This window comes from Acinonyx jubatus, chromosome B3 (genome assembly GCF_027475565.1).
Source record: "Acinonyx jubatus isolate Ajub_Pintada_27869175 chromosome B3, VMU_Ajub_asm_v1.0, whole genome shotgun sequence".
NCBI lineage: Eukaryota > Metazoa > Chordata > Mammalia > Carnivora > Felidae > Acinonyx > Acinonyx jubatus.
The window spans coordinates 142,977,079-143,003,137 of NC_069386.1; the positions used below are offsets into that span (position 1 = coordinate 142,977,079).

Genomic DNA, 26,059 nt, shown 5'->3' on the forward strand with positions numbered 1-26,059 from the left:
AGCCACCCATGCGCCTCTCATTTTCTAAGCAAAGTGGAGTATTCTTTGTGGTCAGCAGAGTGGATGGTGGGACAAAAACGGAGATGCGTTGGGAGCACCCCGGTGCCGGCCCACACCAGCCACCCCTTCCTCTTGACGGGGGCTCTCCCTCCAGCCTCGTTTGCTACAGGAAGGCTGAGCTGCCCGCGTGGCGGCCCCAAGCAGTGGCACTCGGCACTCGGCAGATGCTGTTGGGCGTATGGATTTGATTCTCTTGGACTGAGTTAAATCACCCTTCGGGATGTAACAGATGCCTTTGCTTTGGGTCACACTGTCCCAGTACCGTGTGGAGGGATTCTCAGTCCTCATTTAAAAAACAAATTTTAATGTTTATTTGTTTTTGAGCAAGAGAGAGTACGAGTGGCAGAGGGGCAGAGAGAGGGGGACACAGAACCCGAAGCAGGCTCCGGGCTCCGAGCTGTCGACACACGGCCCGACGCGGGGCTCGAACTCACAAGCCGTGAGATCGTGACCTGAGCCGAAGTCGGACGCCCAACCCAGGCGCCCTCAGTCGTCATTTCTTATTTGTGATCTTTTTGATTCTGTGAGGACCTTGACAGGAATTTGGAATTGGTGAGGGAAGGAAGCACGTCCCATCGACAACTATTCCATGTTGAGGTTTTGATTCTGAGGCTCTGAAGGTGCAGGGAGTTGGGTCTGTAGCCCAGGGAGGGTGTGTCCTGCAGGGAGCTTTGCCTGAATCACCCTTAATAAGTGGGTCTGAAAGCTGGGCAGAGTTGGGTTAGGATCTCTCATAATTCTTCCACTTCATTTTAGAAAGAAAGTGTTAGGAAAGGGGAATTGTATTTTTATCACATTTGTATTTCATGTCCTCAGACTTCAGCATTTGCTATCTTACTGTTTTAAGAGATGAACTATGTCTCCCTGGTTTACTAGAAAATCACGTATGTGTTTTCTAACATTGAACCAGGCATGGATTCTTGTACTTTAGGAAAAGTCAAAGTCACTCACCTCTGAAACCAGAAGTTAGGAAATATGGCAGGTCTTAGAATGTGTGCCCTTAAAAGTAGGTCTTCTGTAAGAGTCTAGACCTTTAGAATACACCCCTGGGGGTGGTGTATAACCCCTGGGTGCACGCTCCACCCCCCCCCCCCCCGCCCGCCCCGCCACCCCGGGCAGCTCGGGAAGCCATCACACACTCAGATTTGGGATGAAATCAAATTGTCATTGCCAGCTTACAAGATGTTCTTTTCTTGTGTTAAAATGGTTTTTTCTTGTATAAGTAATGGAATAGTTTGAGCAGTGACTTCACATACGTAAACGTGTTTTCTTTGTAACACCTGACTTTTATTGTCTGTTTTTTTTTTTTTTTTAAATCACATTACATAGGGTGAATGTGGACTTCCAGAAGCAGACAGTAGATCCTATGCAGGTCTCATTTAACACATTCGACAGGTCCCAGACAATTACAGATCTTCTCTTAACAATTGATGTCACAGAGGTGAGATGGTGTGTCTGAATCATTAGAGCTTTTCTGTCTTTTTAACCTAGGATTGTCATGCTGTAGACATGAAATAGTGCATGTACTTGTACACACAGACACACACATGCACACAGCCTGTGCACCTTAGTGATCTAGTAAATGTGGGTGGGCTTGCATTATTGTACTTGTTAAATGGAAATGGAACTGTAACAGAAAATGAAACACAAATATTCTAGAATCAAAGTCTAATTTTTAAAACGTTAGGTACATTTAAAATGCCACTCTGTCTCTCAAAAATGAATAAACATTTAAAAAAATGTTTAAAAAAGCGGGGCGGGGGGCACCTGGGCGGCTTAGTGGGTTAAGTGTCCGACTTTGGCTCAGGTCATGATCTTGTGGTTTGTGAGTTTGAGCCCCGCGTCGGGCTCTGTGCTGACAGCTCAGAGCCTGGAACCTGCTTTGGATTCTGTGTCTCCCTCTCTCTCTGCCCCTCCTCCACTCATGCTCTTTCTCTGTAATTATGTCATAAAAAAACGTTTAAAATGCTAAAACATTAATTTCGACCTGACACGTGAAAATGTTCATTGGCACAGTGACGCATGCCTGTATTATTCAGTTTATGTCAACAGAACTGGCATCAGCATCATCATTCTTTAAGGTGGTTTTTACTACTTTTTTTAATTGGATGTTTATATATTTTAAGAGAGAGAATGAGTCTCAAGCAGGCTCCACGCTCACATGGGGCCCAATGCAGGGCTGGATCCCACAACCCTGGGATGGTGACCTGAGTGGAAACCAAGAGTTGGTCACTCAACCGACTTAGCCACCCAGGCGCCCCTCCGTCTTAAAAAAAATTTCAGTGGAAATACATGTCTGCTTCCTGGTAAATCTGGCCACGCTTCATCAGGAGACTCCACGTAAAAACCTGGATTCCAGGCTGCTGGAAAACCCTGGCGGTTGTGGGTCCTCGCTGCACCTGGCAGCATGGGCAGGGGCCGCTCAGTGAGGCCTTTTTCGATGGAGCGTCTGCTCCTCCTCCTCCCACTTGTCACTGCTCTCGCAGGGGCTGTGCCCTCACACCACACCCGCCCGCGCTGCCCCCGAGGGCGCCTGCAGACTCTGCGGACTTGGCTCACACACCCGGGGCTGCTCGCAGGTCGGAGCCTCTCGTGGGTGAGCGTGCTGGCGATTCGCACACCTGAGAGGGGTCTGTGACACACCGTGGGTGACCCGCGAGCTCCGAGTGTTCTTGTAAGCACCTGTCAAAAGCCTGTAGGATCACTCGGGTCGCAGTACTGTGTGTCTGTCCTGCCGTGTGGGCTTGTGATAACCTTTTTATAGACATCGTTTCTGGAGATCACTTCTGCTTTGTTTCCTTCTTTTTTAGGTGGTTGAGGTAGGACACTTCTGGGGATACAGGGTTGATGAGAGAACCTCCAAGATTCTGAGAAAGCTCACTGCTGAAATAAACCGACTGAAATTGGTGCCGTTGCCCACGCACCCGCACCCGGACCTGGTCTGCCTGGCGCCTTTCACTGATTTTGACCAAGAGAGCTACTTTCGAGCTCAAATCCTTTACGTTTCTGGGAATTCTGCTGAGGTGTGTTTTTCTGTAACTAATCACGCAGAGGGAAGCGAGGCAAACTTGTAGCAGCTTATAGAAGATCTTGTCTAATTTTAAGTGGAAATTATAAAATCGTTTCAGTTAGAAAAGTAGCCTCGCAAAGCAGTTATTCCCCTCAGCCACGTGTGGATTTAAGTTCCGGTCACGAGACTCCTGCGGTTCCAGAGCTCGAGAAGATGGTTGCGTGGCGTGTGACCCTGTGCCGAAGCGTGTCCTCTCCCCTCCTCCAGGTGTTCTTTGTGGACTATGGCAACAGGTCTCACGTGGATCTGGATCTTTTAATGGAGATTCCCTGTCAACTTCTCGAACTCCCGTTTCAGGTAAGGCGCGAAGTCCCTGCGGCCTCAGTGAGGAGCTGGGAAGGCCTGTGGAGGCCACGTGGCCTGTCCTCCCCCCGCAGGCAGACGGGGCCCCAGACTTGGTGGGGGGTGGGGACTCGCCGTGTCACACCGGCCCACGTCGGTGTCTGCCCTTCTCCGGAAACGTAGTGCTGCGGGCTTGTTGGCGGAGCGAGTTCAGATACGTGCAGGGTTTGGCGCTTAGCGGAAGAGTAGCGGTTCAATTCCGTAGCGTTTTGAATGCTGTTTCCGAGGGGTCTGGTCGTGTTGCGACGAGCCAGAGCCTGGGGGGCCCAGAGACGCACCCGGGTGCCTTCTGTCTTCACGGAAACGTCCGGAAGGCGTCCTGAACTCCGAACTTTCGTTCCGATAGAAGAGCAGCCCCGCATTTCCTTTCCTGCGACGTCCTCACTTGCCCCCAGTTGTGTTTTCAGAGTATACACAACCCTTTCCTTATTTTTGGCGAAGTCTAGTCGACACGAGCTTGACGTTCGTTTCGGGCTCACGGCGTAGAGGTTCCGCCACTCGGCACCTCGTGCCCCACTCGTGCAGGCGTGGCCGCCGTCCGTCTCCGTACGGCACGATCGCGGGGCCGCCGACCGTGTCCCTCGCGCCGTCACCTTCTCTTCCCGCGACCTACCGCGTGACGGGCAGCCTGCCCTTCCCGCGCCTTCTCGGGCGCGCACCCCCCACGTCAACCTTCTCCGTCCGTCCGTCGGTCGGTCGGTCGGTCGGTCGGTCGGTGGGCCGCGGCGTGTCTGGGAGGATTTTGACGAGACCGCTGGCGCCGACCCCGGTTCGGGGCCGCCCGGGGGGAGCGGCTCGGCTCGCTCAGTCACGGAAGCGGGTCAGCCGCGCCCTTCTGTCCCGTAGGCGCTGGAGCTGAAGATCCGCGGGATGCGGCCCTCCGCCAAGTCTCTGGTGTGCGGCGAGCACTGGAGCCTCGAGGCCAGCCGGCGCTTCGCCTCCCTCGTGAACGGCCGCGCCCTCCTCGTGAGGGTCTTCTCCGTGGTGCACGGCGTCCTGCATGTGGACGTGTACCGGTGCGAGGGGGCCCAGGACACCGTCAGCGTGAGGGACGTCCTCATCCAGGAGGGCCACGCCGAGCTCGCCGAGGAGCCCTACGAGTCCAGAGTACGCACCTCCGTCCTGGTGGCTGGAGCGCGTGTGGCCGAGAGACGGGGGGGGGGGGGGGGGGGGCCTGCTTTCCTCTCCCAGGATGCCGACGGGTGGGCAGTTAGTGTGTCTGGCACCGTTTTGAAGGTCTAGGTTTCTTTGACACTAAATCATGGCGGCTGGGCGTCGCTTTGTTGGTTTCCTATCATTAAGCTGTTTTTTCCTTCTTGGAATGAAAGTTAGGTATAGAAAGGTTTTCCATTTGGGGAGTTGTTTTTTCTGTAACGAATTCTAAGATTTAGCTCCCTGATGAAAGTAATTAATAAACGTTTGTTCCAAGTACTTCACGTATTTCAAAATGATTTTCAACCGTTTCTTTCAAAATCCGTCCTGAAGTTATTTTTCTTGGTCGGAAGGGTTCAGAGATGACACGTTTGAATCAAATGTCGAAGGCCATTCTTTCCCTTCTGTGGCGTCTGCTGAGGATGCAGGGGCTGGGATTAGGGAGAGCGGGGACCGGCAAGAGGGTGGTAGCCGAGAGCCGGCTGGGTTTTGTGTTTGGTTATGCGAAAGCCACTTTAGGGATTCTGGCCGTGTCCCCGTGTGCAGCAGAGACTTTGTGTATGGAAAGTTCTCTTAAGAACTATTTCTCAGTCTCTTCAATTTTCTGATGGCCGAGAGGTAGGGAAGGCTGATGAAATTGAGCCTTAAACGAGTCCTGTCTTACTTCTTTTGTTTGAAATACTTGACAAGATTTTTTCCTGACCTTAAAGGCCTAGTAGTCAGCCTAGAATAAGGTCCTGCCTGTGAAGTACTTTGATTAATTTAGAATAAAGTGCTTTCAGTACAGTTTTTTCTTCTGGCAAAATGAACTTTTCTTACTCTCTTCAGCAAAGCCACGAAGCTCTCAAGGGTCTCTTCTCCAAGTCCGTGGAAGACATAGCAGATATGTCTATGCCGTCACCCGTGAAAGATGACAAAAAGTACCTGATTCGGATTTTGTTGGAGAGCTTTTCTTCTAATAAACTGGGGGCTCCCAATTGCAAGGTAATTTATAGGAGTTGTTTTAAAATACAGCGTAGGGGCGCCTGGGCGGCTCAGTCGGTTGAGCCTCCGACTTCGGCTCAGGTCAAGATCTCACAGTCTGTGGGTTCAAGCCCCGCATCGGGCTCCATGCTGACAGCTCAGAGCCTGGAGCCTGTTTCGGATTCTGTGTCTTCCTCTCTCTCTGACCCTCCCCTGTTCATGCTCTGTCTCTCTATGTCTCGAAAATAAACGTTAAAAAAATAATAATAATAAAAATAAAATACAGCCTAAAAACTTAAGATAATTTTACGTTTATGTGCTGAGTCGTAAGCCAGTGGTCCCGATGGGTTTTTCTCTTCCTGGTTTTTCATGTTGACACTTTTTTGGCCGTGGAGCCTATGTTAGTGAGGGGAGAAGCCGGGCCTGGCGTAAAGAGGTGCTTAGTCTAGTTCTTGTGTTTCAACCAGCCTTTCCTAAGGCCGCTGTGCCTGTTTGCCTGGGGGGAGAGGGTGGCGTAGAGGCTGTGGAGAGCGGGACCCCGCGGGGTGCCCGCCTGGTGGGAGAAGAGCCCCCCCTCCCCCGCCCCGGGCCGTGTGTCCCCGGCGCTCCCTGCTCGGTTGGGCTGGTCTGGTGCGGTGAGAAGAATACTGTCACTCAGGTGTTGGGCGACATTTCCTTTTTTTGGCCAGTGTCTTCCTGAAGCGTTCCTGTCAAGGAACGCTAAGCAAAGAGTCATCGTGTCCCCAGAAGAGCACCCGTGCCACATCTCTTCCCACCGAACCTGAAGGTGTCGTAGCTGAGGCGTAGCTGTTTTCTTTAACACATGAGCTGATTTTTGGATTTTTGAAATGTGTGTATTTTTAAGTTTTTAAATGTTTATTTTGAGAGGGAGAGACAGAGCGTGCACGCATGAGAGCGCAAGAGCGAGGGAGGGGCAGGGAGAGAGGGGGAGAGAATCCCAAGCAGGCTCCGCACGTCAGCGCAGACCCCGTCGTGGGGCCCAGTCTCACGAACCATGAATCTCACGATCGTGACCTGAGCCGAAATCAGGAGTTGGATGGATGCCCAGCCGAGCCACCCAGGTGCCCCTAAATGCATATTAAGTGATAACTCACTTACTGGTAACACTCTGCATATTTTGTATATACAGGCAATACTTCACGGGCCTTTTAACCCTTATGAACTGAAGTGTCACAGTTTGACCAGAATCTCCAAGTTCAGGTATGATTAGCTTAGGTTCCCCGTGGGTTCCTTTTTCCTCTGCTCCCCTGTTTATAGAGCTTTTCAGAAACTAATCTTTATGTCTAAGCTCTTGGGACGTTCCCTTTTCCAGCTCCTTCTCATTCTCTCCTACCTCCAGATCTGAGGTACTCTTTGTCTCTTGCATGAAAGCTGTTCTGTGCAAGACCTTTTTGAGAATCTTCCAACCAAGACTTCATTTTTTCTGTGTTGTTATTCATTCGGCAACCCTGTGAATGCCACTGTGTTCTGGGAACTGTTTATGGTTTGAGGGGAACAATAGTGACCAAAATGCACTCGGTGTGATTCCAAAATTGTGGGTCCAGGGGGGTGGTGTGTGAGGGAAAACCGGTCCTCCTGGGATGGGGTGGTGAGGCTCTGGAACATCATGAAAGCATCTCGGAGGGGCCCCTGACCACACCCGGGAGGTCACAGAGGTTTCCAGAGATCCTGTGACAGGAGGAACGCAGGGGAGGCTGAGGAGCAGCAGTGAGGGGCGGTGAAGGCTGGCTGAAGGCGTTGGCCTCGCCGTGACCCTGCACTTCTGAATAAGTGCGTGAGGCTGGAGGGAGGGTGGAAACAGAGGGGCTGCAGAGCTGTGTGGTGAGGGCGAGCTCCAGAAGCGAGGTCTCGACATCTGAAGCCAGTTGGAAAGTCTTACCGTGCCCTTTAAACAGTCGCTTGGCTACAAGGTAAACTGATGGCTGGATGCCTAGAGCAGGCGCCTCTTGGAGCCGTGAGGGGTGCAGCGCTCGGGCCCACCGGCCCTTTGCTAGAGCCTGCGGTTCCGAAAGGTTGGCAGGGGGTCTGTGGGCGCTTGAAGGTGTGCGGAGCACAGTGGGAAGAACGCACCGGATCTCGGAGGAGGAGGTTGTCAGGCAGGAGCGTACTTTGGAGGCTGCCCACTGCTGGAATCCCGGGTGGGGACATCGTGGGCCACGCTGAGTCCCCGGCAGGCGGTGCGGAAACGGACAACTTCATGAGAGCTCCCGGGTGGAGTCAGCAGGCCGGTGTGAGAGTAGAGTCAGTGACACTGGAAGGGGAAGAGCGGAGGAGGGCCTTCCAAGTGGCCACGGGGCCTCTGCTGGCAAGTGAAGGGGGGGCCGGGGGCCCGCCTGCGCCACAGCTGATGGCCTCCAGGTTGGGAGCGCGGGACCCGGCCCCTGGGACGGAGGTGGCGATCTGGGCCTTGTCGGCACGCGGGTGTCGCTCGAGGCCGAGCCCTGCGAGAGACGAGGGTGGGAGCCGGCGGTCCCGGGGGGGAAGAGGAGGTGCCAAGGAACGCTGGACGTTAAGAGGCTTGCACCTGTTGAGCGTTGCGCTCGCGCGCTTGCCGGTGTCTGTCGTGCCAGCTGCGGGTTGGACGGAGCACGCTGCCCGGTGGGTGGCTCAGCCTCTGTCTCCTGCCGACGCCCCTTTCAGGTGTGTTTGGATCGAGAAGGAAAGCATCAACTCTGTCATCATCAGCGACGCCCCTGAGGACCTCTACCAGAGGATGCTGGTTGCGGCTTCCCTGTCAGTCAACGCCACCGGTGAGCGGGGCTGTGTTCACTTGCCGCGTGCTCTTCTCCCTGCGCCGCTCTGTTACCAGGAGTGGTTTGTCCCGTGATGACAGCGAACGCGTGTATTTGTGCCACAGTTGGAGGCCATTTTCTGAGCGCGCCAGCTGCTGCGAGGCTAAGAGAGAGAGCATCACCTTTCCTTTTATACGAGGGTGCGGGTGTCGGTTTCTTGATGGGTCGGTCATTCATTACATCATGCTTGTCCCCAGAGTAGAACAGGGCTTGGCCCTGGGACAAAGCCGATGGCCCAGTGAGAAGGAAGGAGGGGAGAGGAGAGGACAGCAGGCAGACAGAGGTCCCCGGCAGGTCTGATGGCGTCCGCTGTGGGGCGCATCCATGGAGTGGACTCCGCGGAGCGGGGGACACGGGACGAGGGGTGTGCCAGGAGGGCGCGGGGTCCTGCAGAGCGACTCTCGCCCCTGACGCTGCCTTTGTTGCCCGTCCCACAGGGTCCACCATGCTGCTGAGAGAGACCTCTCTGATGCCCCACATCCCCGGCCTCCCGGCTCTCCTCAGTGTGCTCTTTGCACCCGCGATGGAGCTGAGGTGCGGGGCTCGTCGTCGTCCTTTAGTCCGGGCTTCGCGGAGTGAGGACCTGGGTGGGAGAGCGCACCCCTGCGCCCCCTCCCCTGGAGAGGAGACCCAGAACCCCGGCCGCGCCTGCCTGGGCACGATGGGAGCGGTTGCCGCGGGGACACGCCTGCAGTGGGCTCGGGGAGAGCTCCAGTCCCGCGGGGCTTGAGTGAGAGAGGGGTTGGGGGAGGGACAGGAGGAGCTGGGAGCGGGCTCGGGGCGGGCGTCCTGTTGGAGAGGGGCCGAGGTGTGACTCTGCTCTCAGGCTCCCGGCTGGCTGTCCACGGGACGCCTGGTCCCCTCCCCCCCCGGGGCTGGTGACCATGGGGGAGGAGGCGCACTGCTGTGTCCTACTGGTGTAGCTCTTTTTGATGCCTCGACCAAACAGTGATTTCTCCTGGAGGCTGTAGCGGAGAGGGCGGTGAGCTGGGGGGAGACCTCGGGGCACCCTTATGTGGGGACAGCCGCCGCGTGAGCTTTTCACTTGAGAGTCGGGGTGTTGCCAGGGAAGCACTTGTGGGCGTCTGCAGAGGGCGGCGGCTGCGGAGAAACGGGGTCTGGTCTCTGGGAAGGCCGCACGCCCCCCCGGGACCACCCGACCCTGCCGCTTGCTCGGCCCTCTCTCCATGCACCTGCTCGGTCTGCCGGTGTGGTCTCAGATGGTGCTTGTTGCAGTGTAGACGACAGCTGAGTAGGGTCTTGCTTCCCACTGAAAGCGTGCGTTCCTTAGAAAAATCTGGAAAAAGCTGAATGGGAAAAAAGTAGCATCATCATTTTTAAATGTTTAGCGTATTTATTTTCAGTATTATATATATTTTTTGTTTTTAGTTGATTGTCGTACTGCGTCCTTTTCCACAGATACAGGCATTTTCATGTTATGACGTCTTTGTAATTACCCGTTTTAGAAATTGCAGAGTGGACGTAAGATGGCTTTTATAAACACTGCCCTATTTTATTCACATATGTATTTGTTCCCAACCTGCTCTTGTCCCCAAAGGATTTAATATGCCTTTAAATGTTGGAATTGGGCCTCTAATTTTGCCATAATGAGCTGATAAATATCTTGATGAATGGGGTGTCTTCTGAGTCCTCCGCGGGGCGGACAGACCTGTAAAAACTGCAGCACGTGTCCTTGTCTAACAAGGAAGGGCGCCACCGTGTGGGAGCAGGGGCACGGCTCCGGGAATACCCGGACACTGCACTGTCCTTGCCTCTTACTAGACCAAGCTCCTGCTTCGATTTCCCTGTAAATGTGCTCTTTTGGAGGGTTTGTGTGACTCCGGGTATTAGTTTCAAATCTCCAAAGCGCAAGTGGTTACGTGATAGAGACACTCAAGAAATGTGGAAATCGATGGTATTTAAATCACCATCTTTCTAGAACAAAAACAAGCGTCAGAGGGGGAAGGTGGTACTTTGCACATAGCCCATACTTCACGCTCATTTTGTTGAGTTTAGGTTAAGGGAGCCAGAATGGGGCGCTTTCTGTGACCGCGTGGGGAATGCCGGCCGTCCAAACACGGAGGCTCCGCCAGGTGGGCCCACGAGGGGACGGTGGCCTGCGCCTCGTCACAGGAGCCCTGCCTCTGGTCAGCTGGGGGAGCCTTTTGTAATCTGTGGGGTCAGCAGCAGCTGTGCTTGAGGAGCTTGCGGGGGACGCGATAGTTGACATGGGCGCACTCGGCCTTCCCCCCCGCACCGGGCGCCCCGGCCCCAGCGGCCCTCGGTGCGGGGTCCACGCAGTCCTGTCGACGCTGGCGGCCACCCGGGGACCACGGGGAAGGTCTGCCATCTCCAACATGGCGTCCGTGGTGGCGGGAGGCGAGGGAGCAAAAGGTCCCTTCGGAGAGGATAAGGAGGGACTTTATTCTTGCACTGGGCGGAGAAAAGGGAGGGCCGCGGTCCCCTCTCCCGCGCCTGGTGGCCGCTGACCAGCTGCAGCTCACGACCCCTCTGCGAGCCCGGTGACCGAGCCCTGACAGTGCTGGCTCCCCTGTCGCCTCTGCCTCTGGTCGCCCTTCGGCGCACCTGCCCCCGGGTGGGCTTCGCCTTTCCTGCCGCCCCCGCCCCGGGTGCTTCCGCGTGGAGAGCCTGCTGGAGCGTTGTCCCCTGCGCCGGTGGCGAGCCCAGCGTCTCCAGGAGCGCGTTCTGCTGGCCGCCCTCACCTCCCGCCGGAGTCCTCATGGCTGGGCAGGGGGTGGTGGGGAGGGCTTCATGGGGCAGGGGTGCTGCGGAGGCCGGGGGAGGAGAACTCTTCTAAAGCGACAGAAAGCCCCGCCAGGCAAACCCGTTAATGGATGACGGCAGTGGATTAAAAGGGAACTTTCACTCTCTCACTGTTTGTTCCACTGACTGGCCGCGTGACAGATCAGCCATCAGCCCTCTGGTTGCTGTGGCAGGGATTCAGCGGCCGCCAGGGACAGCCCTGCGGTGAGCCGGTCTTCAGCAGGAGGCCCGACGGCTCCCGTGGAAACCCTGCCTCCGCCCTTCTGCTCACGTGGCTGGTGGCCCGGGGCCTCGGCTTCTGCTCGCCAGGGCCTCCGCGGGTGGCGTCTGCAAGGGCTCGTCGGGGCTTCCTCGCGGCCTGGTGGTTGGGTGCCCATGGCCAGCGTCCTGACAGAGCTGAGTGGAAGCCGTGTCCCCTTTGATGAGCGACCTCCGAAGCGTTCCACGGTGAGATTTGCTCCGGCCACTGTCCCACTCAGACCTGAGGCCTGGGATCCAAGACCCCACTTCTCACTGGAAAGCGTTCGCTTTGCACCATGAAAACAGCACATAAGATGCGCGCTCCTGACCTCCCTGTCTGTACGGCATGCCGCCTTCTGTATGCCGCTGTGTCGTCTGAATTGTTCAGTGTAGTCGTGGACCGTTGTTGTAATTTAAAACATCTTGATCTACCTCTGCTTTTAAAAAGCTGGAGAAAATTGGGGAATACAGAAAAGGTGTCTTTTTTTTTTTAATTTTTTTTTGATGTTTATTTATTTTTGAAAGAGAGACAGAGTGAGAGGCGGAGGGGCAGAGAGAGAAGGAGTCACAGAATCCGAGGCAGGCTCCAGGCTCCGAGCTGTCAGCACAGAGCCCGACGCGGGGCTTGAACTCACCGAGTATAAGATCATGACCTGAGCTGAAGTCGGACACTTAACCGACTGAGCCACCCAGGCGCCCCAAAGGTGTCTTTAAGTATTGGAAGCATGAGGTGACTGGAATGTAGAGCGGGAGGGGGTGCTGTCGGGTCTGGCGGGAAGGCTGTGGCGGCAGGTAGACCTGGGCTTCCTGGCTGGCATGCCCCCTGCTGCCTGCCCTGGGGCATGCCAGGTGCCCCTCCAGCTTCTGACGCGTCCCCATCTGTAAAGAAGGGCAGTGGTGAGCTCACGGGCGCAGCACGGTGCCTGGAGACGGTAGCTGCCGTGAGGGATGTCCGTCCTGCCCTGGCCGCTCCTGGCAGCATCGCGGGGAAGCCGAAGGAGGCGGAAGGTCCTTCCCCAGGGAGTGGCCTTGGCAGGATTTGGAAATCTCAGTACACTTTGAACAAACACAGTTGTCCCTCAAACAACACAGCCTACTGTTGACCGGAAGCCTTACTGATAACCTGGGGTAGGTGCACACGCTTTGTGTGTTCTATGTGTTTACGTACTGTATTCACACAATCGGGGAAGCTAGAGAAAAATGTTCTTTTCAACAGATGCCCCCCAAATTTTCCAGTGTATTCATTGAAAAGAATCCGCATATAATTGGAGCTGCTCAGTTTAAACCTGTGTTTAAGGGCGGACAGTACTTTGCAGATTACTACGGTGCATGTTGCAGAATATTTAAGGGAACATTTTTATAGGGAGGCTTCAGACTGACTAGAGGAACTATGTTTCCTTCTTTGGCTCGTGTAGACAGCTGTAAAGTATGAGCTTGCAGGACAGGCTCCTCTTCTGTTGTATTTACTTTAAACGTCATTGTCTGGAGAAGTTGGTTCTAACAAGCATAGCAGTTGTCAGCTCCCATAAACGTGAGCTCCTTTATGTAAGCTGTCTCCGAACGGTTTGCTCGTCTGGCATGTCCTTGCTGTGTCTGCACCGAGCCCGCTTGCTTGGATCCTGTCGTGACTTTTGCTGTTGTCGGTCTGAGTTTAAATGTGGTTATAAAGGAAGTAAAAATATTTCTGTGGTCCTGATTACTGTGTCTTAGGGTCCCATAAGTTTTTAGGATCCTCAGAAAAGAACGAAAGCCGGTGTTTTAATTACCTTTATTGATTTCAGGTGTAGAGCAGATGAGCAGGTGCAGGTCAGTTCCAGGCTGAATATCTGGGGACCATCCGTGGTGATGAGCATGTGTTACCACATGTGAGGGCCACTGATGAGCAGCTGTTAGTCGTACTGTTGGTGACCTGGGCTGTTATCTGTGTCCTGGAAAAGTTTTGTATAAACTGAAATAATAGTAAGTGATATTCTATTAAAAACGTGGGGAGCATAGTGTTTATAAAGGAACACTTCAGCAATCATTTTGTATAGCAAATGCTCAGCACCGTATTTACCAGTCTGAATTCTGGGTCTTTGATTTCACTTGAAGTGGGATTCTCTTTTATTTTCATTGAAGTGAAAAAGAAGTCTGTTGTGTGTGTATGTATATCTTTAGGACTAAGAAAACTCTTTTTTTGCCTAGATTATTTTCATCAAAACGTTGTTGATTAAAAAAAACAAAACTTGGGGCGCTTGGGGGGCTCAGTCCGTTAGGCGTCCGACTTTGGCTCAGGTCACAATCTCGCGGTCTGTGAGTTCGAGCCCCACGTCGGGATCTGTGCTGATGGCTCAGAGCCTGGAGCCTGCTTCCAATTCTGTGTCTCCCTCTCTCTCTGCCCCTCCCCTGTTCATGCTCTGTCTCAAAAATAAATAAACATTAAAAAAAAAGTGATATTAAAAAAAACAAAACTTTATTGATATAAATTATGGGAAAAGGTATTTCATTTTTTTTTATTTTTTAATGTTTTTATTTGTTTTTGAGAGGGAGAGACACATACAGAGCACAAGCCGAGAAGGGGCAGAGAGAGAGGGAGACACAGAATCTGAAGCAGGCTCCAGGCTCTGAGCTGTCAGCACAGAGCCCCACGTGGGGCTCGAACTCACAAACCATGAGATCATGGCCTGAGCTGAGGTCCAATGCTTAACCAACTGAGCCACCCAGACACCCCAATATCTGTTCATTTTATATTGTCGAGCCTGTTCTGGGCTGTGGTTCTGTCATTTAATCTAACATCTGGGGTGAAAGAAGGAGCCCACGGGCAGAGGAAGGGTCTCCACGGGAGGAGCCTGGCAGAGAGGCCTGTAGGGAAGCCGGGGGAGCTGGAGCCTGGCGCAGGGATGGAGGGAGAACGCGGGTTTGAGATGACCTGGGGGAGCGAAGCGGGCACTGGATGCTGCGTGGCTTGCAGCAGGCTCTGGTTTTTCTCAAAATGGCACAGGAAACCACCCTTAAGACTGGGTTTGTTTTTGTTATAATGATGGGAAGAGAAAAAAAAAAAAAATCCTTGGTCTGTTTTGAAAAACTAACACTCTCTGCTGCGTGGGAGCCAGACTGGAAGAAGCAGGAGTAGGTGTGGGGAAGATGGGTCAGAAAGGGATCGCATGAGTCTAGGTGCAAAGTGGCGATGGCTTGGACCAGGCTGGTGGCAGCTGAGATGGAGGGGTCACCAGGTTTAAGGATGTGTTGAACATGGAAGTGACAGGGCGCGGTGCTGGAGGGAGGGGGCAGGTTTTGGTTAAAGGAGGATGTAACGCTCTGTGTTGTGTGTACAGCTGTTTCAGGGTAGGAAGGTGGGACATAACATCTTGTAAGCTTCTAAGTGCTAGACTTGTTTCACAAGCCATAAATATTCTGTGGAAACCTCACTAATAAGAATTTAACCCATGGGAAGAACTCGAAGGAAGGAAAAGACTGAATGCGATAAAATAGTCTTTATGTTCTGTGCTGCAGTGAGAAATAGAAACCTAAATAACGGACTGATAAACACATTTACCATCCTTATAATTACATAGCCTCTGTTGTTTCTGATGTAAACACCGGGAGAGAAAATGCAAAAATAAACAAAATTAGTTGCTGTACGAGGTCTGGCAGAACAATGATTTTATTGGCCAGTTCCTTTAACGTTGAAACAATGGGTTAACAATTTCAAAATACTAACTCTTCTAAAAACTTTTCATTTAGGGTTGATCGGGATGGAAAAAACTATACTGGAGTCCTTTGTGGTTTGGGGTGGAATCCAACCACGGGGGCCCCTATCCTGCCAGAGCATGACATTGAGCTAGCATTTGATGTTCAGTTCAACGTGGAGGATATCATAGAGGTAAGACTGACTCATCAGCACTGTAGTAGTTGCCCCCCCTCCCTCTCCCTCTCCCTCTCTCTCTCTTTCTCGGTTGGTTTGTACACCCATTTAACAGCGCAGTGTCTGACACGGACCTTTATTTATTTATTTATTTAAATTTTTTCTTCTTTTTTTTTAATGTTTGTTTATTTTTGAGACAGAGAGAAAGACAGAGCGTGAGTGGGGGAGGGGCAGAGAGAGAGGGAGACACAGAATCCAAAACAGGCTCCAGGCTCTGAGCTGTCCGCACAGAGCCCGACGCGGGGCTCGAACCCACAAACCATGAGATCATGACCTGAGCCGAAGTCAGACGCTTAACTGACTGAACCACCCAGGCGCCCCTGACATGGACCTTTAAAGACACGCCTACGTCTCTGGCCCCAGAGGTGCTTGCTGTCCCTTAACCTGCCTATTTTACTTCCCTTTTCTGTAGGAAGTAGCTTCCCAATAGAGACGGTGCTCTCTGAATTTCTCCTGTGGGATCTCTGGGCACAGGAGGCTTTTCTGGGCAGTGGGAGTAAACACCAGGCCAGTAGGACTGCTGGGGATCTCTGTCCATGCCTCCCTCCGGGTCCGGACTAGCTGCACATCCTTGCTGGCCCGCGGTGGGAAGCGAGGAAGCGGAATCCTGCTCTCGGCTTCATCCTCTCCACAAGGGTGGACGGGCTGCTGAGCGCGTAGCGGTGCGGCCGCGTGTGTCTGTGCGGGGCCGGGACGCGATAAATGGAGCGGGCAAGGTTAAGCACTTAGAAACTTGGGGAGCAGGCTGACAAAGTAATTTTATGGCTTTTGAATCTGATCATGAAAAATGTGGGCTTATGTTTTATATGCTTGTGTTTTTTATAGTTTGTTGTTCTAGTAATTCAGTTTTGGTGCATTTTGCAAAGTGAGAAAGCTGGTCCTCCACCACAGGTAGTTTGAACGGCGCTGCTGTAAAGTACGTGGCCCTTTTCCTTCTCAGAAGTTGCACGAACTAGGTGAGGTCGGCGTAACTGCGTAGAAGGGGGTGGAGGAAGAAGGCAGGCGCTATGGTGAGCTGCGCCGAGCCCGCCCTTATCCCCCAGGGTGCTGTGGTTACAGTTGTCGGTGTTTTCATTTTATTGACTTAACTTTCACTCTAAGGTGTTTTGGGACTTAAAGATACTCCTTGATAGTCCTAATTGTAAAATATAAAACTTCGAGAAGTAAATATAGGAGGATGGCCTTGGATTTGGCGGGGAGTTTCTGGATGCAACACCTAAAGTACAGTCTGTGAAAGAAGAAAGGAGAAGCTGAACTTTGTCAAAATTAAAACCTGCTGTGCCAGAGACCCGGCTAAGAGGACGAAGAGATGGGCCGTTCACGAGGAGCAAATGCTTGCGGATCATGTATGTGATAAAGGACTTTTATCATAATACGCAAGCCAGTCATTAAAAACGTAAGTAAGCGAAAACATGGACAGCAGCGTCCTAGTCACAAGGAAATGCGAGTTAAGACCATGACGTCCGTCCACGTACCCGTTAGAATGGCTGAAATCCAAAAAACTGACAACAGTGCTGGCGAGGATGTGAAGCAGCAGGGACTCTGGGGACGCAGGAAGGAGGTGGAACTTTAGAAGGCAGAGCACACATCCACCGTGAGACCCGACAGTCCCACCTCAAAGTGTTTTCTCTAAGAGATTTGAAGACTCACATCCACAGAGAATCCATTTGGCAATGTCGATTGCGTCGCTTGTCGTTTATAATTGCTGTAAGTTGGAAGCAGCCAAGATGTCCTTCGACGGGGGGAGTGCGGGATGGCCGTGGGATGGGATGCTCTTCAGCACTTCAGAGGAATGAGTGGTTGATTCATGCAACGACACAAACAAGTCTCTCTTAAAACTTCTTTTAATGTTTATTTTTGAGAGAGAGAGCGGGGGCGGGGGCAGAGAGAGAGGGAGACACAGACTCCGAAGCAGGCTCCAGGCTCCGAGCTGTCAGCACAGAGCCCGACGCGGGGCTCGAACCCACCAACTGTGAGATGTTGAGCCCTCCAGGCACCCCATGGATAAGTCTTAAATGCGTGTTTCCAAGTAGGAGAAGCCAGGACTCACGGGCTACTATTTTAAGAGTCCATTCACGTGACATTCTGGGGAAGGATAAACTAAAGGACAGAGCGGATTGGTGGTCACTCCAGAGCAGAAGGGCTCCTCTCTGGGGTGTTCAGCTGGTGGATGCGTGACCCCATGTGCTTGTCAACCCACACACAGGCTGCCCCTCACAAAGGAGGGGAACTAAGGTGTGTGATTGAAACACACACACACACACACACACACACACACACACACACAGATTTTGGGTAATTGCGTTGAGGAGAAAAGGAGCTTTGGAAGACAGTGTTTTGACTGAAAACAGTCAGGCTGCAGCACATAAACACCGCTCTCAGTCCAGCCGCTTCACTCTGGAGGCGTTTTACACGGTACTGAGGCCGAGCAGCCGGCACGTGGATGTGCGAGCTGGGTTTCTCACCGGACAGGAGTTCCAGATGAGCAGGGAAGGCTGGAAGGGACCCTGGGATACGGGATGACCCAGACGCTCATCAGTATGAGCACGTGCAACCTCTCCATGCACCAGTGCGCGCGTGTGCGCGTGCGTCCGTGCGGCTCTGTACACACGCGTGTACCGACCGCCCGCCCTGTGAAGGCCTAGAGGCTGTGACACCCCCAAAGCCACCAGCACACCATATGCCCAGACTCTGGTTTCTGACAGGATTTTCCGGGAGAAGGAAGCGGGCTTCTTGGAGAAATGGCTCTCCTGGGGCTGGGGCAGGGAAAACAGAGGGTGAGGTGTGGGGCTTCCTGTAGCGCCAGGAAGTAAACAAGTGCTCGGAGCTAGAGGACAGGGCACGTCGAGGGGCCGCAGGGCCAACCGAGAGAGCCCCACTGGCCAAAGCTGCCGCGGTTTGGGCGGCAAAATGAACAAAGCAGTACTGGATTATAACCCAGGAAGGTGAGATGATTATTTGCGTGTCTGTAAGGTCATAAAGAAATGGTGGAATAAACAAATGCGGGAGAAGAGACAGGTCTTCGTACCGGAGGATTCCCAACAGGGTCTGTGGATCCCTGCCTCCAGGAAGTGGAGCGTCATCTGCCCCCAGACCCGACTGTGAGGGTGGACTGGACTCGGTGATGTGCGTCCAAGCAGAAGAGGAGGGGTGTAAGAGGTGTGATTAGACTGAAACGTCAGAACCTTTCTTGCTGATTTTCAGTGTTTTCTTTTGTTACTGTTCCTTAAACTACAATAGTGGTGATTGATGTTATTTGTGTTGTTTTAATAATTTGTTCCAGAAACTGTATTGATGATAGTAATAAGAGTATGAACTCTGAACGCTAATGAAGTATTTAAATGTGGAATGGAATTCAGTTACAGAACCACATGAATGTTGGTGTTACCATTTATTTACAGATCAATATTCTCAGGGCTGCTATTAACAAGCTAGTGTGCGATGGACCCAATGGGTCGAAGTTTCTTGGGCCAGAAAGAATCGCACAGTTACAGGACAGCGCTCGTCAGAAACTTCTAGGGTAAGTTGTCCACCTTAGAAAAGGTGTTAAATATGCAAAGCTGTCCCAGCTGTCGGGAGAAAGGCTAGCTTTAGTTTGCACCCTTCGTTTTTTTACGTAACCATATTTTTCTGTGAACTCCGTGCTGAGGTTGAACATACATAAGGTGCGTGGGCCGTCTCAGGGTATTTGCCCAGGGGAGCGACGCCCAAATCAGAAACGATTCTAGAAAACGTGAAAAGTGCTCCTGAAACCAAAAGAAATCCCCCTAGAATGTACACGGGAAGGTGCGGAATGTCACCACGATGCCAGATGCTGCTTGCCCTCCGCAGGACACTGCCTCGGGCAAGGAAGGGCCAGTGCCTGGTGTCCCTGTTACCTCACAGCCACTGTTGGCAAGGGTGACCTCGTCCTGACCGGCAGTCCAGTGATCGTAGCGCATTCGTACAGTTGTGCCAGCCTCCCCACGGCTCAGTGGTACAGCATTTCTGTCCTCCCCGGAAGTTCACTCGTAAACAGTTTAAAACTGGATTGGGGTGGGGGCGCCTGAGCGGCTCAGTCGGTTAAGTGTCCAACCTCGGCTCAGGTGATGGTCTCATACTTCACAGGTTCGAGCCCTGTGTGGGGCTCTATGCTGACAGCTCAGAGCCTGGAGCCTGCTTCGGATTCTGTGTCTCCCCGTCTCTCTGCCCCTCCCCTGCTTGCGCTCTCAAAAACAAATAAATATTTAAAAAAATTTTTTAAACTGAATTAGGGTGATTGTTGCACAGCTCTGTAAATTTACTAAGATTATGGAATTACAGACTTAAAATTGATGAATTCTGTAGTAAATAAATTATATCTCAACAAAGCCATTTTAAAAAACATAAGTTGTTTTTTGCCCATCTGTAAAGCACGTCTGTTCCCACCCTTGGCCGCCACTGATCTGCGCTCGGTCTCTGAAAACCTTATGTACTTGGAATCGGGTTTTTTTTTCCCTTTTTAATCTGGCTTTCTTCACTTAGCATAACAGGTTTGCGATTCATCCGGGTCATAACACGTTTGTTCTTTTCTGTTGCTGGGTGATGCTCCATTGTGTATGCGCCACAGTCTGTGTTCAGCAGCGGGTGAGATGCGTGGATTGTTCCCAGTATTGGGCTCTGTTGAACAGCGCGGCCGCGAAGGGTCGTGTAAAGTCTTCAGGTGAACATTTATCTTCAGCTCTCGGGTAGATGTCTAGGAGTGCCGTTGGTACGCTGTGTGGTGAGTCTGTGTTAACTTTTTAAGGACCGGCCAGATGGTTTTCCACAGTGACTACTGTGTTACGTTCCCGCCAGCAGCGCATGTTCCAGTTTCTCCACGTCCTCGCCAGCGCTCGGCACTGTCCGGATACTTCTTTATGGTCGACAGTCCGGTGGGGGTATGGTGGTAGCTCGTTGTGGTTGTGATTGGTGTCTCCTCAGTGACTAATAATACAGAGCATTTGTCCATATCCTCATTAACCAGGTTTATTTTTTTTGGTGAAATATCTGTTCAAATCTTTTACCCAGTTTTTACATCGAGTTGTCTTGTTTGTGAGTTTCAGAAATTCTTTATAAATTTTAGCTGAAAGTTTCTTCGCAGATACGTAATTTGCAGATATTTTCCTGGTATTTTGTCTTTTCATTTTCTTTTTTTTTTTTTTTTAATTTTTTTTAACGTTTATTTATTTTTGAGACAGAGAGAGACAGAGCATGAATAGGGGAGGGTCAGAGAGAGGGAGACACAGAATCTGAAACAGGCTCCCGGCTCTGAGCTGTCAGCACAGAGCCCGATGCGGGGCTCGAACTCACAGACCACGAGATCGTGACCTGAGCTGAAGTCGGCCGCCCAACCGACTGAGCCACCCAGGCACCCCTGTCTTTTCATTTTCTTAATGGCATCTTCTGAAAAATACAAGTTCTTAGTTTTGATGACGTCTGCTTTATCTTTTTTTTTTTTAAATGGATTATGCTTTTGGTGTTGTTATATCTGAAAAATCTTCGCTAAGCCCAAAGTCATAGAAGTTCTGTTCTCTATTTTCCTCTCTTATATTTACTTGGTGTATTTAGGTTTTGGGTCTGTTTTGAGATGACACTTGTGTAGTATGGTATGAGGTGCAAGAGTCTAAGTTCATTTTGTCGTAGCTGAACATCCGTTCGTTATAACCACATTGGCTGGAAAGCTCTACTTTCCCTACTGAATTGCCTTGGCACCTGTCAAAAATCAGTTGGCCACAAATGTTGTAAAGGTTTGTGTCCGGACTTCCTGTTTCTTTTTGCTTATGTCTGTCGTACGCCAATATGGCATCGTCTTGATTGCCAAAGCTTGAAATTGGGTAACGTTAGTCTTCCTATTTTGTTCTTGTTTTTTCAGAATTGTGCTTACTGTTCTAAATTTTTTTTTCTTAATGTTTATTTACTCTTGAAGGAGAGAGAGAGAGAACGTGAGTGGGGGAGGGGCAGAGAGAGGGAGACAGAATCCGAAGCAGGCTCCAGGCTCTGAGCTGTCAGCACAGAGCCCGATGGCGGGGCTTGAACTCACGATCTGTGAGATCATGACCTGAGTGAAGTTGGTTGCCCCGCTGACTGAGCCACTCACGTGCCCCTATGCTTAACTATTCTAGATCGTTTTTTTTCAATATACATTTTATTCATTTGTTTAAAAAGATTTTTTTAATGCTTTATTTTTGAGAGAGACAGAGACAGAATGTGAGTGGGTTAGGGGCAGAGAGAGGGAGACACAGAATCCGAAGCAGGCCCCAGGCTCCGAGCTGTCAGCACAGTGCCCAACGTGGGGCTCGAACCCACAAACTGTGAGATCATGACCTGAGCCGAAGTTGGATGCTCCACTGACTGAGCCACCCAGCTGCCCCAGTGTTTTAGTGTTTGGGTTGCTATTGTGAATGAAATCATTTTACTTTTGTTTTTGGGTTGTTCCTTGCTAAAAATGAAGAATTGATTGTTACGTATTGATTTTATCTTGTGACTCTGTAAAAGCCATTAGTATAGTAGTTTTTGTAGATTCTTCAGGTTTTCTCTCTCACATACAGGGTTGTATTTACAAGCAAAGACAGATTTTCTTCTTCCTTACTGACCTGTTATGCTCCGATTTTTTTTCTTGTTTTATTACATTGGCCATTGCAATGCTGAATGGAAGTGGTAAGGCAAACAGCTTTGTCTTCTTAGTCCAGTTTTAGGGAGAAGGCATTTAGTCATCCACTGTTAATGTATGATGTTAGCTGTCGGGTTTTCATAAAGGCTCTTTTATCAGGTTGAAAAGATCCTTTCTGTTCCTCGTGGGCTGAGGGCTGTTATTAGGAAAGGAGGTGCATTTTCCCAAGTATTTTTTTCTGTCTATGAGGTAAGCATGGCTTTTTTTTTTTTCTTTTCATTCACTTTACATGGTATATTGTATTAAGTGGTTTTTGGATGTTAAAGCCAGCCTTGCATTTCTGTTTTGAATTCCACTTGGTATATAATCCTTTTCATAGATTCGTAGATTGGTTGCAACATGTTTTTATTAAGGATTTTCTCACCTGTGTTCGTGAGGGTTGTTTCTTTGTAGTTTACTTGTGATATCTTTGTCTGATTTGGTGTCAGGGTAAAACTGGACTCTAAGAATGTGTTGGGAAGTGTTCCCTGCTGCTCTTGTCGGTCAGTGTTTGTGTGAGATTGGTATTGTTTCTTCCTTAAATATTTGACAGAATTTTCCAATGAGGCCATCTGAGCGTGGACTTTTCTTTGTGGGGAAATTTTAAGTTACTAATTCAATTTCTTATATTTTAGGTGTATTCAGATTTTTCTATTTTTTTTAAGTCAGTTTTGGTAATTTGTGTCTTTTAGGAATTTGTTCATTTAAAAAAATGTTTATTTTTGAGAGAGAGAGAGAGAGAGAGAGAGAGAGAGAGAGAGAGAGAGCGAGCATGGCAAGCAGGGGAGGGCAGAGAGAGGAAGGGAGAGAACCCCAGGCCCTGCACCTTCAGCACGGAGCCCTATGCTTGGCTTGATCTCATGAACCATGAGGTCATGACCTGAGCTGGAAACAAGAGTCAGATGCTCAACTGACTGAGCCACTCAGGCATCCCTGGAATTTGTTCATTTATTTTTATTTTTATTTATTATTTATTTTTTAAAATTTATATCCAAGTTAGTTAGCATACAGTACAATAATGATTTTAGGAGTAGAATACAGTGAGTCATCCCCTACATATAACACCCCGTGCTCAACCCCACAAGTGTTCTCCTCATTGCCCCTTGTCCATTTAGCCCATGCCCCCACCTACCTCCCCTCTAGCAACCCTTAGTTCTCTATATTTAAGAGTCTCTTCTGTTTTGTCCCCCTCCCTGTTTTTATATTATTTTTGCTTCCCTTCCCTTATGTTCATCTGTTCTGTGTCTTAAAGTCCTCATATGAGTGAAGTCATATGATATGTGTCTTTCTCTGACTAATTTCACTTACCTTAATACCTTCCAGTTCCATCCACATAGTTGCAAATGGCAAGATTTCATTCTTTTTGATTGCCGAGTAATACTCCATTGTATGTATATACCACATCTTCTTTATCCATTCATCTGTTCATGGACATTTTGGCTCTTTCCATACTTTGCCTATTGTCGATAGGGCTGCTATAAGCATGGGGGTGCATGTGCCCCTTTGAAACAGCACACCTGTATCCTTTGGGTAAATAACTAGTAGCACAATTGCTCGGTTGTAGGGTAGTACTAGTTTTAATTTTTTGAGGAACCTCCATACTGTTTTCCAGAGTGACTGCACCAGCTTGCATTCCCACCAGCAGTACCGAAGGGTTCCCCTTTCTCTGCATCTTTGCCCAACATCTGTTGTTGTCTGAGTTGTTAATATTAGCCATCCTTACTGGTGTGGGGTGATATATCATTGTGGTTTTGATTTGTATTTCCCTGATGATGAGTGATGTTGAGTGTTTTGTCATGTGTCTCTTGGCCATCTGAATGTCTTCTTTGGAAAAGTGTCTATATTCATGTCTTTTGCCCTTTTCTTCCCTGGATTATTTGTTTTTTGGGTGTTGAGTTTGATAAGTTCTTTACAGATTTTGGATACTAACTTTTTATGTGATATGTCATTTGTAAATATCTTCTCATGGAATTTGTTCATTTAAATTGACTTATTTATTGGCATAAAATTGTTCAGAATCTTTTTATAATCCTTTTATTTTCTGTACAGTTGATAGTTGTGTCCCCTCTTTTGTTTATGATTTTGATAATGTGTGTCTCCTTTTTTTTTTTTTTCTTGGTTAACTCAGCTAAAGTTTACCAATTTTGTCAGTCTTTTCAATTTCACTGAAATTTCACTTTTCCTCCTAGTGTTAATGTTTTTTCCTGTTTGTCGATGTTCACTCTTAAAATTATTAGTCCTTTACTTCTGATTACTTTGGATTTAATTTGCTCTTTTTCTAGTTGTACAACCTAGAACCTTTGATTATTGTTTTGAGACCTTTCTTTTCTGTCACAAGCATTTAAAGCTGTATGTTCCCTCTGTCACTGTTTTAGCTGCATCCCATATTTTCTGATCTATTTTAATTTTCACTCTTTTCAAAATATGCTCTCGTTTTCCTTGTGATGTATTCTTTGACCAAATGGGTAATTGTTTGTAAGTATATTAATTTTCAGATATTTGGGGATATTTTCCAACTTTCCTTACATTGTTGATGTATAATTTATTTCTGTGTAGGCAGTATACATACTTTCAATGATTTCCATATTTAAAAAAATTAATGTTTATTTTTCAGAGAGACAGAGTGTAAGTGGGAGAGGGGCAGAGAGAGAGGGAGACACAGAATCTGAAGCAGGTTCCAGACTCTGAACTGTCAGCACAGAGCCCAGTGCGGGGCTTGAACTCATGAACTGTGAGATCATGACCTAAGCTGAAGTTAGACACTTAACCGACTGAGCCACCCAGGTGCCCCATGAATGATTTCCATATTTTAAAATTTATTGAGACTTGTTTTATGGCTTAGCATAGATATAGTCTTTCCTGGGAAGTGTTCCGTGATCACTTGAAAATTTGAATGTGTACCTGCTCTTGTGGGGTGGAAGCCTCGGTTGATGTTGGTTAGATCAAGCTGGTGAGTTGTGGCAGCCATCAAGTGTCTATCCTTGCTGATTTTCTCACTAGTTCTATGAATATTCAAAGTGGGGTATTGAAATTTCTAGAATTATTGAATTATTTCTTCTCTCAAGTCTGTCAGCTTTTCTTTTATGTTTTTGGGGCTATATTGTTTGATATGTATATATTCGTAATTGTTGCCTTTTCAGAATGTGCCAGTCCTTTGTCGTTATGAAATAAATCTCTCTCTCTAGGAAGAGTTGTTGTCTTCTTCTTTTTTAAAAAATTTCTTTTAAAGATAGAGAGAATGTGTGCATGTCTGCGAGTAGGAGAGGGGTGGTGGGAGGTGGGGAGGGACTCTCAAGCAGGCTGCATGCCCAGGGCAGAGCCTGTTGTGGGCTTGATCCCACGACCCTGGGATTGTGACCTGAGCTGAAATCAAGAGTTGGACTGAGCCATTCAGGTGCCCCAAGAGTTGTGTCTTAAAGTCTGTCAGATATTAATGTAGCTACTCTACCAGTCTGGTTTCTGTTTGCATGCACATCCTTTTCTGTCCTTTTACTTACAATCTATTTGCATCTTGGAATTTCTTCAAATATTTTTTTTCTATGCCTTCCCTCATTCCCTAGGGCTCCTGTCTCACCTGTGTCTGTACACTTGGTGTTGTCTTGCTGCGCTCTGAGTCTCTGGGCATTTGTTTTTCAATCTTTTTTCTCTCTGTTCTTCAGAGTAGCTAATTTCTATTGATTTGTCCTTCAGTTTCCTGCTTCTTTATCCTGACATCTCAGACCTGCACGTGCGGGTCTGCTGTAAGGGATCTTCCATTTTAGTTCTTGTACTTTTGAACTCTAGAATTTCTTTTTGGGTTTTTCTGTTTTTGATTTTTTTGTTTTTGATTTTTATTGCAATTCTCTTTGAGTCATTGTCATCATATTTCCACGTATTTGTTAAAACGTGGTTTGCTTTAATTCTTTGTACGTACTTAGCGTGGCTGCTTTGAGGTCCTGTGTGCTAAACCCATGTTTGGGCCCACTCACCTTCTTTTGGCTGCTCATTTTTCCTGAGTATGGGTCACACATTCCTGTTTCTGGCAGAATGTCTCAGTTTTTGGCTGAGAATTGGTCATTTTAGACGGTGCAGGGTAGCAGGAT

General features: G+C 49.6%; 1 protein-coding gene across 5 annotated transcripts in view; it reads left to right on the top strand.

Annotated features, from left to right (window-relative positions):
* Nucleotides 1–26,059, top strand: part of TDRD9 (tudor domain containing 9) — a 117,106-nt gene that overhangs the window by 87,595 nt on the left and 3,452 nt on the right. For all 5 annotated transcript variants that reach the window (XM_053225016.1, XM_053225018.1, XM_053225017.1 and 2 more), the window contains 10 exons: nucleotides 1,390–1,501; nucleotides 2,871–3,083; nucleotides 3,338–3,427; nucleotides 4,319–4,579; nucleotides 5,453–5,608; nucleotides 6,738–6,808; nucleotides 8,249–8,358; nucleotides 8,838–8,934; nucleotides 15,148–15,286; nucleotides 18,730–18,848. In XM_053225016.1, the coding sequence (XP_053080991.1) occupies nucleotides 1,390–1,501; nucleotides 2,871–3,083; nucleotides 3,338–3,427; nucleotides 4,319–4,579; nucleotides 5,453–5,608; nucleotides 6,738–6,808; nucleotides 8,249–8,358; nucleotides 8,838–8,934; nucleotides 15,148–15,286; nucleotides 18,730–18,848 (1,368 nt within the window). The remainder of the gene's footprint in view (nucleotides 1–1,389; nucleotides 1,502–2,870; nucleotides 3,084–3,337; nucleotides 3,428–4,318; nucleotides 4,580–5,452; nucleotides 5,609–6,737; nucleotides 6,809–8,248; nucleotides 8,359–8,837; nucleotides 8,935–15,147; nucleotides 15,287–18,729; nucleotides 18,849–26,059) is intronic.